The sequence below is a fragment of the Geotrypetes seraphini genome, chromosome 3 (assembly GCF_902459505.1).
Source record: "Geotrypetes seraphini chromosome 3, aGeoSer1.1, whole genome shotgun sequence".
Classification (NCBI taxonomy): Eukaryota; Metazoa; Chordata; class Amphibia; order Gymnophiona; family Dermophiidae; genus Geotrypetes; species Geotrypetes seraphini.
In genome coordinates, this window is record NC_047086.1 from 142,142,660 (window position 1) to 142,160,877 (window position 18,218).

General features: G+C 46.5%; 1 protein-coding gene across 7 annotated transcripts in view; it reads left to right on the forward strand.

Moving 5' to 3' along the window:
* LOC117356931 (uridine-cytidine kinase-like 1) overlaps positions 1-18,218 on the forward strand; it is a 151,269-nt gene that overhangs the window by 94,692 nt on the left and 38,359 nt on the right. For 5 of the 7 annotated variants that reach the window (XM_033936889.1, XM_033936890.1, XM_033936891.1 and 2 more), the window contains exons 8-9: positions 55-74; positions 17,894-17,992. In XM_033936889.1, the coding sequence (XP_033792780.1) occupies positions 55-74; positions 17,894-17,992 (119 nt within the window). The remainder of the gene's footprint in view (positions 1-54; positions 75-17,893; positions 17,993-18,218) is intronic. The other 2 variants (XM_033936887.1, XM_033936892.1) reach the window with 1 other exon arrangement.

Here is an 18,218-nt window from a genome sequence, read left to right on the forward strand (position 1 = left end):
ATCCATCTGTTGTGACTTGTCCCCAATGTTGAAAAAAAATCGCAACTCCAACAGAGGAAACTGCGCTGGGATGTGTGAGGATAAACTTCTCAGTTTGCTTCTTGTGTCATTGCAAGGCTTTCTAGATAATTGAATTTGGGGAGGGATAATATTTTTGGTGTGGGTAGTTTTGTTTTTTTCTTCCATTGGGTTTTCTGTTGGTTTTTTTCTCATCTCTTCACTGCTTGTCTTTGCTCCTTGCCTCATTCCTCTGCCCTCCCTTCACTAATTTGCTGTTGATTTTGTGTGTGAATTTTCCTTGTTCACCTACTAAACTTTGGATGTATTTGTTTTCAATAAAAGCAAAAAAGACACTGTTAATTGTGCCTCCACTTTTGAAAGCCCAGGGGGATAACCTGATAGGGGTTCTTGAGTAGCATTTGCTCTGCTGACTGGTTAAATACCCCTTTCCTTCCTGTCTGTCCAGGTCAGTTCAGACTGATGAGTTATGCACTACCAGCAGATGGAGACTGAACTGAGTGAGCCTATAACTGTAAATTCTCAATGAGTCAGTATTTCTAAGTCTTCAGCAGATGGTGGAAATAAGCCTATGCAGTCTCATTTAGTGGGTTAGGCGCAAGGGGGGTAGTTCCTTTCCAAGGGGTCCCTTCCTTGCTTTGCTTTATTTAGAAGTAAACCTTATTAATTTTTTTCTCCCAATGATCACTTTAAGGCTAGTATGAAATTTTTGTTGGTAAGGGCTGAGATTTTTTTTTGGGGGGGATCTCATATTTTAGGGACATTACATCTTGATGGCCAGGTCCCTCCCCCTCACTTTCTGCCTGACCCTTCCTAATTGACTCCTCTACATAAACACACATGAGTATTGGGGAGTTTGAGGGGGCTACAGTATTCCTTGAATTCCCTCAGCCTCTTGTGAGCAGTTGGTATTAATTGCCTCTGGTAACAGCATTTACAGTGGAAAATGGCAATGGAAATAGAGAGTTGCGCGGGGACAGAAATCCCACCCGTCCCCATGAGGAATCCCACCCGTCCCCGTGAGGAATCCCTCCGTCCCCACCCGTCCCTGCGAGGAATCCCCTCCGTCCCCACCCGTCCCCGTGAGGAATCCCCTCCGTCCCCGCCCGTCCCTATAAACTTCAGAAATAGTTATTTCATTTAATTATGCTACTGAATTAAAGGCTCTGGTAGAAACCCATTTACAAATAAGCAAAAAGACTTTATTAATTTGAAAATATTAATTGGGAAGAATACATACTTTGTAAACGGGTTTCTACCAGAGCCTCTAATGTTTATAAATTTTTATCAACACAACTAATATACTACTTTATCCTGAAGCAAAAAAAAAAGAAAAGAAATAGAATTCTTTTCCTACCTTTGTTGCCTGGTTTCTGCTTTCCTCATGTTCTCATTCAATTCCTTCCATCCACTGTCTCTCTTCCTTCTGCATCTTCCATTTGCTCTGTTACTGTGCCTCTCCCTTTCTTCCCCCTTCCAAATTGGTCTGGCACCCATCTTCTTCTCTCCGCTCCCCCATAGTCTGGCATCTCTGTCTTCTTCCCTGCCAGCGTCTTCTCCCCACTCTCTCTTCCCCATTTTCTTTCAGCGTCCTTCTCCCCCCTCTGTCTTCCACATGTGCTTTCAGTGTCCTTCTCCCCCCTCTGCTTCCCCATGTCCTTTCAGCGTCGTTCTCCACCCCCCCCGTCTTCCCCATGTCCTTTCAGCATCCTTCTCCACCCCTTTGTCTTCCCCATGTGCTTTCAGCATCATTCTCCCCCCTCTGTCTTCCACAAGTGCTTTCAGAGTCCTTCCCCCCCACCCTTCAGCGTCCTTCTCCACCCTTTTGTCTTCCCCATGTGCTTTCAGCGTCCTTCTCCCTCCTCTGTCTTCCACAAGTGCTTTCAGAGTCCTTCCCCCCCCGCCCGTCTTCCCCATGGCCTTTCAGCGTCCTTCACCCCTTCGTCTTCAGTGCTTTCAGCGTCCTTCTCCCCCCTCCTTCTCTACCGCCCCGGGTGCAGCACAGCCGGCCAGGTCCCCTTACTTTTGTGGCGCTTCCCCGACCGACCGATCGACAACAGCCCCGGTCCGCCAAACCTCCCTGCCCTTAACCGCGAATCTAAATTACCTTCTTACAGCTGCTGTAAGAAGGTAATTTAGATTCGCGGCTACAGGGCAGGGAGGATTGTCGGACCGGGGCTGTTGTCGGTCGGTCGGGGAAGTGCCACAAAAGTAAGGGGACCTGGCCGGCTGTGCTGCAACCGGGGCGGACCGCCCCCCTCCCTTGGTAGCCACTCACTCGAACCGCGAGGCTACTCTCCTTCTCCTTACTTGCCCTGCCTGCAGCACAGAGCCGAATGGAAGTCTTCCCGACGTCAGCGCTGACGTCGGAGGGAGGGAGGGCTTTTTTTAAGCCTTCCCTCCCCTCCGACGTAAGCGCTGACGTCGGGAAACATAGAAACATAGTGGTAGAAAAGGGCTATAGCCCACCAAGTCTGCCCATTCCAAAGTATTCGCTCCCGAATTTACTCCCTTAAAGATCCCACGTGAGCATCCCATTTACTCTTAAAATCCTTCACGCTGCTGGCTTCAACAACCTGCAGTGGGAGTTTGTTCCACTGATCCACCACTCTTTCGGTGAAGAAGTACTTTCTGGAGTCTCCTTGAAACTTCCCTCCTCTGATTTTCAGCGGATGCCCTTTGGTGGTCGAGGGACCCATGAGACAGAAGATATCATCTTCCGACTCAATGCGACCCGTGATGTACTTAAACGTTTCAATCATGTCTCCCCTCTCTCTTCGTTCCTCAAGTGAGTATAGCCGCAACTTCTTTAGTCTTTCTTCATACGTTAGATCCTTTAGCCCCGAGACCATCCTGGTGGCCATTCGCTGAACCGACTTGATCCTCAGCATATCCTTACGGTAGTGTGGTCTCCAGAATTGAACACAGTACTCCAAGTGAGGCCTCACCATGGATCTGTACAATGGCATAATGACTTCAGGTCTCCTGCTGACAAAACCTCTGCGGATACAACCCATCATTTGTCTTGCCCTGGAGGAAGCCTTCTCCACTTGATTGGCAGCCTTCATGTCTTCACTAATAATCACTCCTAGATCACGTTCTGCTGTGGTCCTAACCAAGGTCTCTTCATTTAGTGCATAAGTTCTGCGCGGGTTTCTCTTACCCAGGTGCATTACCTTTCATTTTTTAGCATTGAAGCCTAGCTGCCAAGTCGTTGACCATCTTTCCAGCAGCAGTAAGTCCTGTGTCATATTGTCAGGTAATAAGCTGTAGCCTACTATGCTGCAAATTTTGGCGTCATCGGCGAACAGTGATACCTTTCCCCTAAGCCCTTGCGTCATATCTCTTATGAATAAGTGGAATAAAATCGGGCCCAAGACTGAGCCCTGCGGTACTCCACTGAGCACGTCCGACGCTTCTGATGGGGTACCGTTCACCACCACCCTCTGTACTCTACCGCTCAGCCAGTCCCCAACCCATTTAGTTAGAGTGTCTCCCAAGCCCATCGAGTTCAGCTTGTTCAATAACCTTCGGTGTGGGACGCTATCAAATGCTTTACTGAAGTCCAAATACACCACGTCCAGTGCCTCCCCGGCATCCAGTTGTCTAGTAACCCAGTCAAAAAAGCTAATAAGATTGGATTGGCAGGATCATAGAAACATAGAAAAAAGCGGCAGAAAAGGGCTATAGCCCACCAAGTCTGCCTATTCCAAGTATCCCCCCCCCTGAATTTACTCCCTTAAAGATCCCACGTGAGTATCCCATTTTTTCTTAAAATCCGTCACGCTGCTGGCCGTTATCACCTGGAGTGGGAGTCTGTTCCAATGATCCACCACTCTTTCGGTGAAGAAGTACTTCCTGGAGTCGCCATGAAACTTCCCTCCCCTGATTTTCAGCGGGTGCCCTCTGGTGGTTGAGGGTCCTATGAGCCAGAAGATATCATCTTCTGACTCAATGCGTCCCGTGATGTACTTATATGTTTCAATCAGATCTACCCTGGCTGAACCCGTGTTGGTGGGGATCACGTAGGTTTTCCTCATCTAGGATTGTGTCAAGATTCCGTTTGATCAGTGTTTCCATGACTTTACACACTATAGACGTGAGACTCACTGGCCTGTAGTTTGCTGTCTCTGTCTTGCTGCCCTTTTTGTGGAGTGGGATTACGTTGGCGGTTTTCCAGTCCAAGGGGACTCTTCATGTGCATAGGGAAAGATTGAAAAGCACAGATAATGGGAAGACTTCCGTTCAGCTCTGTGCTGCAAGCAGAGCAGGTAGAGAGAAGAAGAGCCGCGCGACTGAGTACATCCAGCCCCATGGGATTCCCGCGACCCTCGAAGGCGTCCCCACGGGATTCCCGCGACCCTAGGGGGCGTCCCCACAGGATACCCGTGACCCGAAGGGGGAACCCGCGGGATGCCCGCGGGTCCCGCGGGATTCCTGTCGTCCCCGTTCCCGTGCAGCTCTCTAAATGGAAATAAACCAAGAAATGGGCTGAAAATCCTTGCAGTGCTCTGTTGCCTTTGTGCTATCCCTGGCTGTTTGCAGCGGAGTTCCAGAATGCTTACCAGTACTTGGAATGGGGGTGAGGCAGCGTGTGCAGCCCGGGAGTGTGTCATGAGCTTGAACAAGGTCAGAATCTGTAAGGTATGGGTGGGCAACCTTGGTTCTTGAGGCCTGCAACCCAGTTGGGTTTTTAGGATTTCGCTCAATGAAAATGCATAACGTCATAACATGACCACATAATGACAAAGCTTTTTTATGAAGGAAAAGAGGATCTGAGACATCCGAACCACAGACGAATTGAAAGTCTGTTGGTTATCATTGAATGATGATATCTTTCATTGATCTTAAAAAAACCTTTTATTTTTAAATTATTTGTTGAATTATCTTATGCATATTCATTGGGAAAATCCAGAAAACTGGGTGGCAGCCCTCAAGCATCGAGATTGCCCACCCGCTGAGATTTGGGCAGCTTCTCTCTCCCTTCTCCTGGCCTGTAATCCACGAAGCCTCCCTCATCTCTATGCCACTGTCTAATGGTCTGTTTTCTATTTAAAAAATAAAAACCCCATCTCTTGTGACTTGTCCCCAATGTTGAAAAAAAATCGCAACTCCAACAGAGGAAACTGCGCTGGGATGTGTGAGGATAAACTTCTCAGTTTGCTTCTTGTGTCATTGCAAGGCTTTCTAGATAATTGAATTTGGGGAGGGATAATATTTTTGGTGTGAGATTGCATTTTGGTGCTGGGAACTGGATAACTAGGACAAATTTCTCCATCCTGCAGGATGTACCTATCCCCGTCCCCGCAAGCTTTGTCCTTGTCCCTGTCCCATTCCTGCAAGCTCTTTCCTCATCTGCACAAGCCTCGAACACTGTAAAATCATAAGTGTACGAGGCTTGTGCAGTTAAAGTAAAGCTTGTAGGAATGGGTCAGGAATATTGAGATCCCATGGGGATGAGGACATTCTTTAGGATACATCCAGAGCTGCATGCAATTCCCCTTAAAGGTACAGGTCCAACTGGGTTGGCTGGGACAGATTCTTGTAGCTCATACTTGAATGCTATGGGTACTGCCACAAATGTGAGGTGTACTGCTGGCATGACAGCAGCTCCAACTTTGGCCACCATCTTGGAACCTATGCCGACTACAGACCTGCCACTCTGACTGGAAGGGGTTCCACCCTTGGAGGAACAGGAAGTGACCTCGGGGGGGGGGGGGGGTCACCAAATTTTATCTTGGCCATGTACAATGCCTTTTTATTTAAGGAAAACTGGGGGCAGTCATTCCTCATGCAGAAGTTCCCTTGAAACCTCCAAATGTTTCCTTGAAAGTGTGGAGGGAGGACCAGTGCCCTGAATAGGCAGAGATTGGACATAGAGGACCATTTGAATGAGAAATGAGGAAGATTCCATTCTGTATGAGGAACCTCAAGAACTGCGTGAGGTCACAGGAGGATCCTTGGATGGAGCATTTGCCCCCAGGAGAAGATACTAGTGATGCATATCTTTCACAGGGATGAACTGCAAGAGATCATTATGAAGGCTCCTAGGTCTTAAATTTTGAGGATGACCCACAAGGGGTGGCAGCCTGTAAAGTGGATCCTCTTTTGAAGGGCATATGAAATTTAGCAAAGGTAAGAACCTAATCTTCCATTCTACTGCAACAGGAATATCAGCTGTGACCAACGCAATCCCTGGTGCCTAGGGAGGGACAAGTGAGCCTGCTGGCAGCACCACAAAACCTATCTATGCATCCCTGTAAATCTTGGTAAAAGTGTGAAGCCAAGACCATGTGACTGCCATACAAATTTCTTCAAGTGAGACAGCTCTAGCCTCCATCCAGGACAATGCCCCTTCTGGTGGAATGTACCTTTACTCCCACAGGTGACTGTTTTCCGCATCCAATATAGGCCGAAGAAATTGGCAGATAAATCCATCTTGAAATGCCTTTGATGCTGACCATCCCCATTGTGTTACACCCATGAGCACGAAGAGATGATCTGACAGGCAAAACTAGTTCATCTCTAAATAGCAAAGAACCTTACTGATTTCCAGGCATTTCAGAATCTTGTCTTTAATCTTTGCTTCAGAATGCAAAAATACCAGGAGATGTAATTCCTGGTTTATATGAAACTAGAAACTATTTATTTATTTATTTGCTCGCTCAATTATTTAGCCCGTCCTCCCATAGGAGTCCAGAATGGGTTACAAAGTACATCCACTATATAATCGAGACAGGACAATAAAACATATACATTAAGCAGCATCTGGTGAGAGTTAGATGGTATAGGTATGTTGACTGATGGCATTTCTGGGTGCATGTCCTTAAGGTGCTGGGTTTGTGAAGAGGAAGGTTTTCACAGCCTTCCTGAAGCTTCAAAGTCCAACTTACTTCAGTAAGCAAGGTGCTGTTCGAAGCAAGACACCAGTCTCTGAAATCTTGAAGGGTTCCCTGCAAGGGAGAGCCTGCAATTCTGATACCCTTCTAGCCAAAGACATGCCCACTAAAACACAGTCTTGATAGTTAAATCCATGAGCGAGCCTGCAGGATGAGATTAAGATTCCATGATGGAAAAGGCTGGCACATGGGAGGGAGAAGATGCAATGCTCCCTTTATAAACCTGGTCAAATCTGGATAAGAAGCCAAGGTTTGCTGTTTGGTCTACTCTCTAAAGCAGGAAAGACCTGCTATCTGTATCCTGATTGAAACCACTGCAAGGCTATTGAGCCCTTCCTGAAGAAAGGCTAAGACCATGGCAATTGGGGCCTTGGTCGGATCTGTATGTGTCCTGCACCAGCTCTGGAAATACTTCCAAGCCTTCTTATAGGCTGCCAAAGTGGAATGCTTGTTAGATCTTAGCAGGGTGGTTATTACTAAGTCTGAATAGCCTTTGTGCATTAAGGCTTTGTGCTCAAGAGCCAAGCTGTAAGACCAAAGTGGTTTAGATCCTCCAGGGCAATGGGGCCTTGCGAGAGGAGTCCCGGATGACATTAAAGCCCCTCTGCACCAGATCTGTGTACCACAGCTGTCTTGGCTGGTCCAGGGCAACCAGAATTACTCGCCCCTTGTGGGACCTTATCCTTTGGAGGACGCTTCCTATCATTGGTCACAGGGGAAACACATACAGAAGCTTTGCTTGATACTAGGACTGGACCAGAGCGTCCAGACCATCACTTCCTGGCTCGCATCTTTGACTGAAGAACTGAGCAGCCTTTTTGTTGTTGGCAGAAAGAAGACCCCATTAGAGCAGGCCGCAAGCTTCCTGTTCAGAGCACTTCCTCTTCTGGCCACCACCGCTGCTGCTTAGGAGGCCCAGAGGTATGTCAGGTCTTTTCAGACCTGGGTGAAGATCCCATGGCACGGAGATTTTTCAAACTCGCAAACCTGATTGATTTGATCTCTGGGTCCCTCAAGTTGGAGGTTGACCAGTCTGCTTCTGCAGCATGCTCTCTTATGAATAGCAAAAAACTGCAGTCTGCCAACTTCCCTGATCATCCGGACATAGTCAAGATGCTTACTGACATTTGGGAAGTGCCTGAGGGTCCCGTGAAATGCACCAGAGCAATATCCAGGCTCTATTCGATGGCAGACACCTTTAACCATTGTTTTACGTCCCCCAAAGTCAATTCCTAGGTGGTGCAGGTTACTAAGCACACTTCTCTCCCCAGTGATGGTGGGGTAGTGTTGAAGGATGCTCAGGACCGCAGAGTGGACTTTGTCCTCAAGCGCCTAGTTGACTCGATGGCTGTTGGGTTGAAGGTGGCGGCAGCTCCTTTTGTGACTGGCGGATCGGAAACAGAGAGTGGTGGTAAATGGACAATACTCGGACTGGAAAAGCGTCACAAGTGGAGTGCCGCAGGGTTCGGTGCTTGGACCCGTGCTCTTCAACATATTTATAAACGACCTGGAAATTGGAATGATGAGTGAGGTGATTAAATTTGCAGACAATACGAAGTTATTCAGAGTAGTGAAGACGCAGGAGGATTTCGAAGACCTGCAACAGGACATACACATGCTTGAGAATTGGGCCGCGACATGGCAAATGAGGTTTAACATGGATAAGTGTAAGATGATGCATGTCGGTAAGAAAAATCTTATACACGAATACAGGATGTCCGGTGCAGTATTTGGCGAAACCCCCAGGAAAAAGACTTGGGAATACTGGTCGACAAGTCATTGAAGCCGTCTGTGAAATGCGCGGCAGCGATGAAAAGGGCGAACAGAATGTTAGGAATGATTAAAAAGGGGATCACGAACAGATCAGAGAAGGTTATCATGCCGCTGTACCGGGCCATGGTACGCCCTCATCTGGAATACTGCGTACAGCACTGGTTGCCATACATGAAGAAGGACACAGTACTACTTGAAAGGGTCCAGAGAAGAGTGACTAAAATGGTTAAGGAGCTGGAGGAGTTGCCGTACAGTGAGAGATTAGAGAAATTGGGCCTCTTCTCCCTTGAAAAGAGGACACTGAGAGGGGACATGATCGAAACATTCAAGATAATGAAAGGAATAGACTTAGTAGATAAAGACAGGTGTTCACCCTCTCCAAGGTTGAGAGAACGAGAGGGCACTCTCTAAAGTTAAAAGGGGATAAATTCTGTACAAACGTAAGGAAGAGTGGTAGAAAACTAGAATCCTCTTCCGGAGGCTGTTATAGGGGAAAACACTCTCCAGGGATTCAAGACAAAGTTAGACAAGTTCCTGCTGGAATTAGAACGTACGCAGATAAGGCTAGTCTCAGTTAGGTCACTGGTCTTTGACCTAAGGGCCGCTGCGGGAGCGGACTGCTAGGCACGATGGACCACTAGTCTGACCCAGCAGCGGCAATTCTTATGGTCTTATGTTTCTGATTTCTTGGCAGATGCCTTGTACAACATGTTTAAAGGGTTTGGCAAGCTGTCAGCAATTTCTATTTTCATTAATCAAAGAGAAAAGGGGGGTTTAAAGGATAATTTATACAGAATTTACTTCAATAAATTTGTTGTCATAAAAGGGTTTTTACTTACATGATTGAAAGTGGGTTATCAGAAATAATATATCAATTATTATAAAGAAATCAGACACAGATGTGTTAAAAAAATTATTGAAGGTAGATTCTATATAAATTATCCTTTAAAACCCTCTTTTCTCTTTGATTAATGACAATTTTGTGGGTTGGATAACTTAGTAATTGATCCGTTGTTTGTTAGTGGCATTTTCTATTTTGGCATGTAGTATGTTGTTGATCCGTCAGTGGTCTGGTGATTCGTCCTCTAAGGACCCTGAGCAGATTGCCTTTCTGAGGGCAATTGCTGTTTGACAAAGGTTTGGACGACCTTATGGCTAGTGTGCAGGACTGTAAACCTAAGTCCTTGCCAGATAATAGGCCCCGACTCCCTAGGGTATTGGGGCACCCTAGCTTTTGCCCCTTTAGACAATCTCCGTCAGTACTATGGGGGCTCCTCAGGGCAGTATTCTTCTTAATCAGTCAAACAGGTTCAGTGGTTCCTGGCGCCAGCCATCAATGGGGAACCATCTGACTGCAGCCTCTAAGAAACAGCTGCTCTTACGCAGATTGGGGGGCAGCTCTCGGCTTTTCTGGCAGAATGGAAAGCCATCACCACTGGGTTCTGGAATTTCTTCAAGATGGCTACAAGCTCAAGTTTTATTGTCCTTGCAGAGTTTTTTCAGGATTCTCCTGTAGGGAGGTCAGAAAAGGCGGCCTGGATGGAGGCTATGGTCCAAAGATTGCTGGTCATTGCAGCCATAGAGCCCTTTCCAGAACATGACTTGGGCTCCTGCAGATACTCAATATACTTTATCGTGCCAAAGAAAGGCTTCAAAGACTGGAGGCCGATCCTGGACCTGAAAGCAGTCAATGCGGCCCTGAGAGTTCATTGTTTCTGGATGGAAAAGGTACAGTCAGTGATTGCCTCTGTGACTCCCAGGGAATTCTTAGCTTCTCTGGAACTGACGAAGGTCTATTTCCATATTCCCAACTTTCCAGAACACATGAGGGGCATAGAGAAAGTGGAGAGGGACAGATTCTTCAAACTCTTGAAAACTACAAGAACGAGAGGGCATTTGGAAAAATTGAAAGGGGACAGATTTAAAACCAATGCTAGGAAGTTTTTCTTCACCCAACGGGTGGTGGACACCTGGAATGCGCTACCAGAGGGCGTGATAGTACGGTATTAGGGTTCAAGAAAGGATTGGACAATTTTCTGAAGGAAAAGGGGATAGAAGGACTACTACACAGGTCCTGGACCTGTTGGGCCGCCGCACGAGCGGACTGCTGGGCACGATGGACCTCTGGTCTGACCCAGCAGAGGCACTTCTTATGTTCTTATGTTTTTATTACCAGTTTGTAGCATTGCCCATCAGGCTGGCGAAGGCACCCAGAACCTTCACCAAGGTGATGGTGGTAGCTGTGACTCATATGTGGATACAAGGAGTCCTGGTCCACCCATATCTAGACTACTGGTTGATAAGGGCCCCATCAGAGTCCGAGGAGCATCAAGCGGTTTGCCAGGTTGTCCAACTGCTTCAACGCCTGGGCCAGGTGATCAACTTCCGAAGGTGTCACCTTGAACCGACGCAGAACTTGGAATACTTGGTTCAATTCCACACCGGTATGAACAAGGTGTTCCTGCCTATTGCACGACAGGTGAAGCTCCACCAGCTACTCAGGGCTTTCTGGCCACTTTGGCCCCGATGGCCTAGCAGTATCTTCAGGTCTTGGGGTCTGTAGTGACGATGATCTATGTTCCTTGGGCCAGGGCTCACCTGCGCCCTCTGCAGGATGTGCTTATCTCTCGCTGGACTCCCAGTGGGACCCGTTGCATGCCCATCTATCCTTGCTGGTGGAGCAGTCTAGCCAATGGTTGTGTCCCCTCTTCTTGTTCAGGGTGCTTCCTCTACGGATTTCCGAGTGATTCTTATGATGTATGCCAGTCTCTGTGGCTGGGGTGCTGTTTGTCTGGACAGTCCAGTTCAAGGCTTGTGGTCATCCTTGGAGTATTGTGTTCAGTTTTGGAGACTGTATCTGGCGAAGGACGTAAGAAGACTTGAAGCGGTCATGAGGAGGGCGACGAAAATGATAGGAGGCTTGCGCCAGAAGACGTATGAGTAGAGACTGGAAGCCCTGAATATGTATACCCTAGAGGAGAGACAGGGGAGATATGATTCAGACGTTCAGATACTTGAAGGGTATTAACGTAGAACATAATCTTTTCCAGAAAAACGAAAATGGTAAAACCAGAGGACATAATTTGAGGTTGAGGGGTAGTAGATTCAAAGGCAATGTTAGGAAATTCTACTTTATGGAGAGGGTGGTGGAGAGTAAAACTGTGACTGAGTTCAAAGAAGCATGGGATGAACACAGAGGATCTAGAATTAGAAAACAATATTAAAAATTGAACTAAGGCCAGTACTGGGCAGACTTGCATGGTCTTTGTCTGTATATAGCCATTTGGTGGAGGATGGGCTGGGGTGGCCATTTGGTCTGTGTCTGTATATGGCCATTTGGTGGAGGATGGGCTGAGGAGGGCTTCAATGGCCGGGAGGGTGTAGATGGGCTGGAATAAGTTTTAACAGAGATTTCGGCAGTAGGAACCCAAGCACAGTACCGGGTAGAGCTTTGTATTCTTGCCCAGAAATAGCTAAGAAGAAAAAATTAAAAAAATTTAAATTGAATCAGGTTGGGCAGACTGGATGGACCATTCGGGTCTTTATCTGCCGTCATCTACTATGCCACTATGTTACTATCCTCTGAGAGGGAATGGTCAATCAGTCGTCTGGAGCTTCGGGCAATTTGTCTGGCTCTCCTTTGATTCCAGCGTTATCTCCAGAATCGAGCCGTGCATGTCTTCTTGGACAGTGCAACAGCTGTGACTTACATCAATCGCCAGGATAGCCTCTCTGAACGTGGAGGCCCAGCTTCTCTTCCATTGGGTGGAAAACCACCTTGTGGCGTTTTCAGCAGTTCACGTGGCTGGGGTGGACAATATCCAGGCAGATTATCTCGGTCGTCAGACTCTGGACCCTGGGCCCAACCTGGATCATGTGCCTAAGGCCACGCCCACAGGAGGGACCTAAGGCTCCCGGGCCTATTCTGATCGGCCCAGGCGCCTTAGGCCCCACCAGTAGGTGGGGCTTTGGTTAGGCTGGGCCAATCCGGCCCCATTCGTCGGAGGACTGCCTACCGGATGGACGGGTTTGGCACCCGTCTGTCCGGCCAACTTACCTAAAGGTACGAAGAAGGGGGGTGGGAGTGGGGGGGGTCGTGGGGTCGGCCAGGAGGTCGCGGTTCGGCTGGGAGGGGGGCCGATCGGGGGTTCTGGGGGAGGCGGACGTTGGGGGGAGGGGGGTTTCTTCGAGGGCAGGAGGGCCTGGGATCCCTCCTGCCCGTAATGTAGTGGGGGGTGGGGGTAGAGGATCGGCTGGGCCAGGAGGGCTTGGGCTCCCTCCTGGCCCGAACGAGTCGGAGGGCAGGATCGGCTGGGCCAGGAGGGCTTGGGCTCCCTCCTGGCCTGAACGAATCAAGGGGGGGGGCAGGATCGGCGGGGCAAGAGGGCTTGGGCTCCCTCTTGCCCCGATGGAGTCGGGGAGTTGGGGGGGGCAAGAGGGCTTGGGCTCCCTCTTACACCGATATGTCGGGGGTGCCGCGGTTGGCTGGGGCAAGAGGGCTTGAGCTCCCTCTTGCCCCGATGTTGTGTGTGGGGGGGGGAGTGATGCATCGCGGCAGGAGAGATGCCTCATCTCCCCTGCGGCAGTTCGGGTAGAAGAGTGATGGCATCGCGGTAGGGGAAATGAGGCATCTCTCCTGCCGCGATGCTTAGGTTGCTGGGCCGCTGAACTGATGGCGCCAACGGCCATCAGCTCAGCGGCCCGTTTTTCGGCACTTAGACCTGGTTTTATTTTGTCTAAGTGAAAAAGGTCTAAGTGCCAACTAAACTGTATTGGTTATACCTGTTGTACGCCTAGGTGTAGGTCGGCCCACCTCCTGCCCACTGCCCGCCCTTTCCCCTCCTCTAAACACACCTCTTTTCTCTCTGTGCGTTTAGAGGCAGGGGAAAGGCCTAAGCTGTTTTTAGATACGTCTAAAAACCAGCTTTGGTTATGGGTACTTGGACGATCAGGCTTTTTGATCGTCCAAGTAGCCACTTAGGATACTTTTTAGACGGGGTTTTTTTTTTTTAATTATTATTACTCCCGTGTTTACAGGCATAAGTACTGCAAGATAATTTGGTTGGTTTCATAGGGCAACACCAAACTATTTTTTTTTCAAAAAAGCCAACTCAAGCCCTGTTCTTACAAGAAGTGCAATAGGAGTGCAGAGTGTTCAAGGAGAGCTCAGGTATTCCAGTATGCTGCTTTGTTATGGAAATTCTCTCTCAGGACTGCACAAGGCAGTTATAGGTTCACTCAGAATTCAGGTGCTCTCAAACTCCACCTGCTGGTAGGAGAGCATAACCCATCAGTCTAGAGAGACTAAAGAAAAGTAAATTAGCAGGTGAGATGCAATTTCTTCTTTTCCTTTCTTTAATCACCTCAGATTGAAAATAAAGAGCTAATGTCAGAAAGGGAGTCATATTGTTGGAAACAACTCTTATTTTCTGATGATGGCTTTGTGCTTTTTATTCTATTGTTTTTGTGCAGTAACTGAGAAAAAAATTTTGTGACCTGTAAATTGAATTTTTAAAAAAAACCGTGAATATCACTGATAAAGAAAGTAAAAGCACAAATTTTTTTAAACAAGGTTACTTTATTCACTAGTAGACCACTTAACCTTGGCTGAACTATATCCTTATAGGGTTCTGGGGCTTATGAAATACTCCAGAGAATAAAAGATAGGTGGCAACAGTATGGAGATTTCATGACAAGCACAAAAAAACAAAACAATATTTCCAGTTTGAATGTACACTGGTAGAAAATGCTCAATACCTTAACCCTTCATGAGCATTTAACTGCAAACTAACTTCAAACCTTTATAACTAAATATAACTCAGATGCTGCAAAGCAAACATTGCTTTGAGACTAAGAAAAGGAGCTTAAGTAATTCATTAGCTCCCTTTCAACTTTCTATCACTGGTGAAAACCCCCCTAGGTTATGCTTGAAAGAACAATACAAAAACAACGAGCAGCACTTATCTTTCACTGCCGTGACTGCTACTTTCTCTTTTGAGTCAATAAAAGCCGACAGTGGCCAGCGTATCATGATCTGCTGATCATTTCTTCAGGGCTCTGAAGTGTTATCAACACAAAGAAGTCTCATGACAAGGCCATAGTGAGGTATATGTGGCCACAGAGGGTACAAAAATTGCACCCCGTCTCTTGCCTCCCTTGCTTCAACATGATATAATGGGTGGGGGTGGGAGCACTAGGAACCACAGTGCACAGGACATGTTTCCATTTAGAGACAGTTCTGCATTCGGAATGCCCTTCTGCCTGAGGCTGCTCACTGCTGATCATGAATACAAGGACAATGAACCAGTGACTGTTCACCAGTTCATATGCCTCAACGTGGACATGCTTCACTTCAGGTTGCTGCTTCCAGCTTCAGGCTTACAGGTTGGACATAGCAGACTAGAGTGATTCATTTACTGCAGGGGTAGGGAACTCCAGTCCTCGAGAGCCGTATTCCAGTTGGGTTTTCAGGATTTCCCCAATGAATATGCATTGAAAACAGTGCATGTAAATAGATCTCATGCATATTCATTGGGGAAATTCTGAAAACCAGACTGGAATACGGCTCTCGAGGACCGGAGTTCCCTACCCCTGATTTACTGTGTTACTATGTGCATGTTGAGAGGCTTGAAAACTGGTGGAATGTCACTAGGTCATTGTCCCTGTATGCATGCGCAACAGAAGTGGAATCAGAATAAGTTGATCCATGAGGATCTCCAGGGTGCTGTTTATTTCTCTGTTCCCTTTCCCAGTATAATACAGAAAGATAATCAGTGCTCCCCTATAACCAAACATAACCTGATTTATATATTTTTTTCAAATGAATTATGGTAATTATGGGTTGATCATGCCACATTTCGTATCGTTTGTTCTCAGGCAGCCTCTTACAATGGAGTGCTGAAAAATCCTCAGCCCAACCAAGAAGGGAATGATGTGGAGCCATGAAACATACAAGTTATTCCACATATTCACTCCTAAGTTCAACACACTTGGCACATTTTGTCCGAAGTTTTGTAACCTTTCCAAAAAATACTTTGATGTCTGGTCTACTGCAATCACCTCCAAATCACTCAAACATTGTCACCCTTTCAAACTCTTTTTTGAGGTTTGGAAACAGAAAATAGTCAGATGGAGCAAGATCTAGTGAATAGGGTGGATGGTCTATGCACTGAAACCCCAAATGCGTCGAAACATCCACCGTTTTGCTAGCTTTGTGTTTAGGTTCATTGCTTGCAAAAAGAGAACTCCTTTCCACAATTTCCCTTTCCTTTTTTTAAATGTCTCCATTATTCGACACAGCAAGTTACAGTAGTATTCTGCATTAATTGCTTGACCTCTTGGAAGATAGTCATTATAACACCTTCCTGATCCCAAAACACTGTGGCCATGACCTTTCCTGCTAACTTTTGGGTTTTGAATTTTCTTGGCCTTGGAGTGCTGCCATTGCATGGACTGTTGTTTTATCTCAGGATCATTGTGGTGTAACCATGTTTCATCAACAGTAACTAGTTATTCCAAAAGGCTGGCACCAGCTCACTGAAAATGCTTCAAAATCAACTTGGAAGTGTCCACTCAACATAATTTCTCATCAGCATTCAAACATTTGGGCACCCACTTCATGGACAGCTTCTGCATACCCAGCTGCTCATGGATTACACACCCAACACGTTTTCTGGATATCTGTGGTGTCTTGGCAATTATTTTAGTGAATATTTACCGATTTGCCAAAATTCAGGTCATGGACATAGCCAACAATTTCAGGAGTTGACATCATTTGAGGCACCCAGACCTTGCTGCATCTTCAGTCTCGAAATCTCCACGCTGAAAGCTTGCACATCACTTCCCCACTGTGGAGTATGATGGACATTTGTCACTCAGTTTGTATCATATGTTCATGGATTTCCTTTGAAGTTTTCTTCTGTAGAAATAGGAACTTCATGACGGCTCGGAGTTCCACACTTGAAAATTTCACACTTTTCGTTGACATGGCTCAATCAATGATCTCAAACGATGTCAAAATATAGCATTACAATTCTGCAAATTGGCACTTTGCAAAATAAAATAACTCTTTTCAGCTGCAGTGGCAAATAACTCTCAGAATTTAGGAAGTTGGTTGGGCTGAGAACTTTTTAGCAGCTCCCCCCCTCGTATATCAAAAATCCTCATTCTTGAAACTCTACTAGCCCCATTATTTAAGAGCCCCCTGAAAATCCTGGAAATGTTGGACAGGCTGCTTGTTGCAGCTTCATAGCATTTTCTTTTTCTTTCTGACTTCATGCTTGCTTAAAGAGGGAAACCTTTATTGGGCTGGGTGAGGCATACCTGATTAGTTTTTGACCTTTTTGGTTCAGGTCAAAAGTAAGGTCTGCACCCTAAAATGAAGAAGCAGGGTGGGCATAATATCTTGTATAACCCATAGCAGACAAAAATCTTTTTAGACCAAGACTGAACCAAGCATCCCATTTCAAAAAGAAAAGTTGCTCATTTTACTGTTTAATAGAATCTGACTCACTGTATGGTAAACATTAATCTGATGGTTGGGATGTGTTCTGTACAGTGATGGCATGAATTCAGGAAAGAACAGTCTTGTCTCGGAGGCCACATGATCAACTGATATTTATGAGTCTCTTGCTGTGCAATGAATAATGATGAGATGTATAATTAATTCATAACCATTTTTCCTGAAATGTACTGGCAGTAGCCATAAGAAGGGTTAGGGATGCATTTAGAAGAGTCATCCAGCCTCTTCTCTTGGTTCTTGAACAGTAATGACCCAGGAAGTTTAAGAAGCCCAGTCAGTCTCCTTCCTTCCTTATTCTCAAATCCCTAGTATCTTCTGTACTCAAATAAAAAACCATTGCAGTTGGCTGTTGGCCACATTTTAGTATTGGGGAAAGGGTGGGAGAGGAAACACTAATAACTTGCATGCAGAACAAACAAACTGGAGTAATTTTGAATAGCTGAGAGAAGTATGGTGCACATGTCACAAGTGGGTATACATGTGCATTCACAATAAATATTTGCATCCATGTGTACATGCACAGATGTGTGCACATATGATGTCCTAGTGTACATGCATGTATATTCACGTGTGCGTTCACGTGAATGCACGTACATTTGTGTTCTCTGAGTGCACCTGAATATGTGTGCTTTTGATGTACTTTCCATACTGTTTATGCTGACATGCCTTTTGTTATCTGTAGAGCTGCTCTGGCTTCTGCCCATCAAGGACAGCCATTACCAAAGACTTTGAGTGTTTTGGAGAGTACCCCTCAAGTCCGAGGCATGCACACTATTATCAGGTAACAATCACATATACGCACTAAAGCTTATACACCATTCCGAAGCAAGACACAAACACTGAACTTGAAAAAAACTACCTGTTTCTCCTTCGGCAGTGAGTAACTGTTTTAAAAATAAGGCTGTCACATGTTAATCTAAACTATTTCTTAGTGAGTAGTTTTCCAACCCCAACCATGTGGGGAGGGGAAGAGGGGAAGATGCAGCTGTGGGCAGAGGGACTCTCCC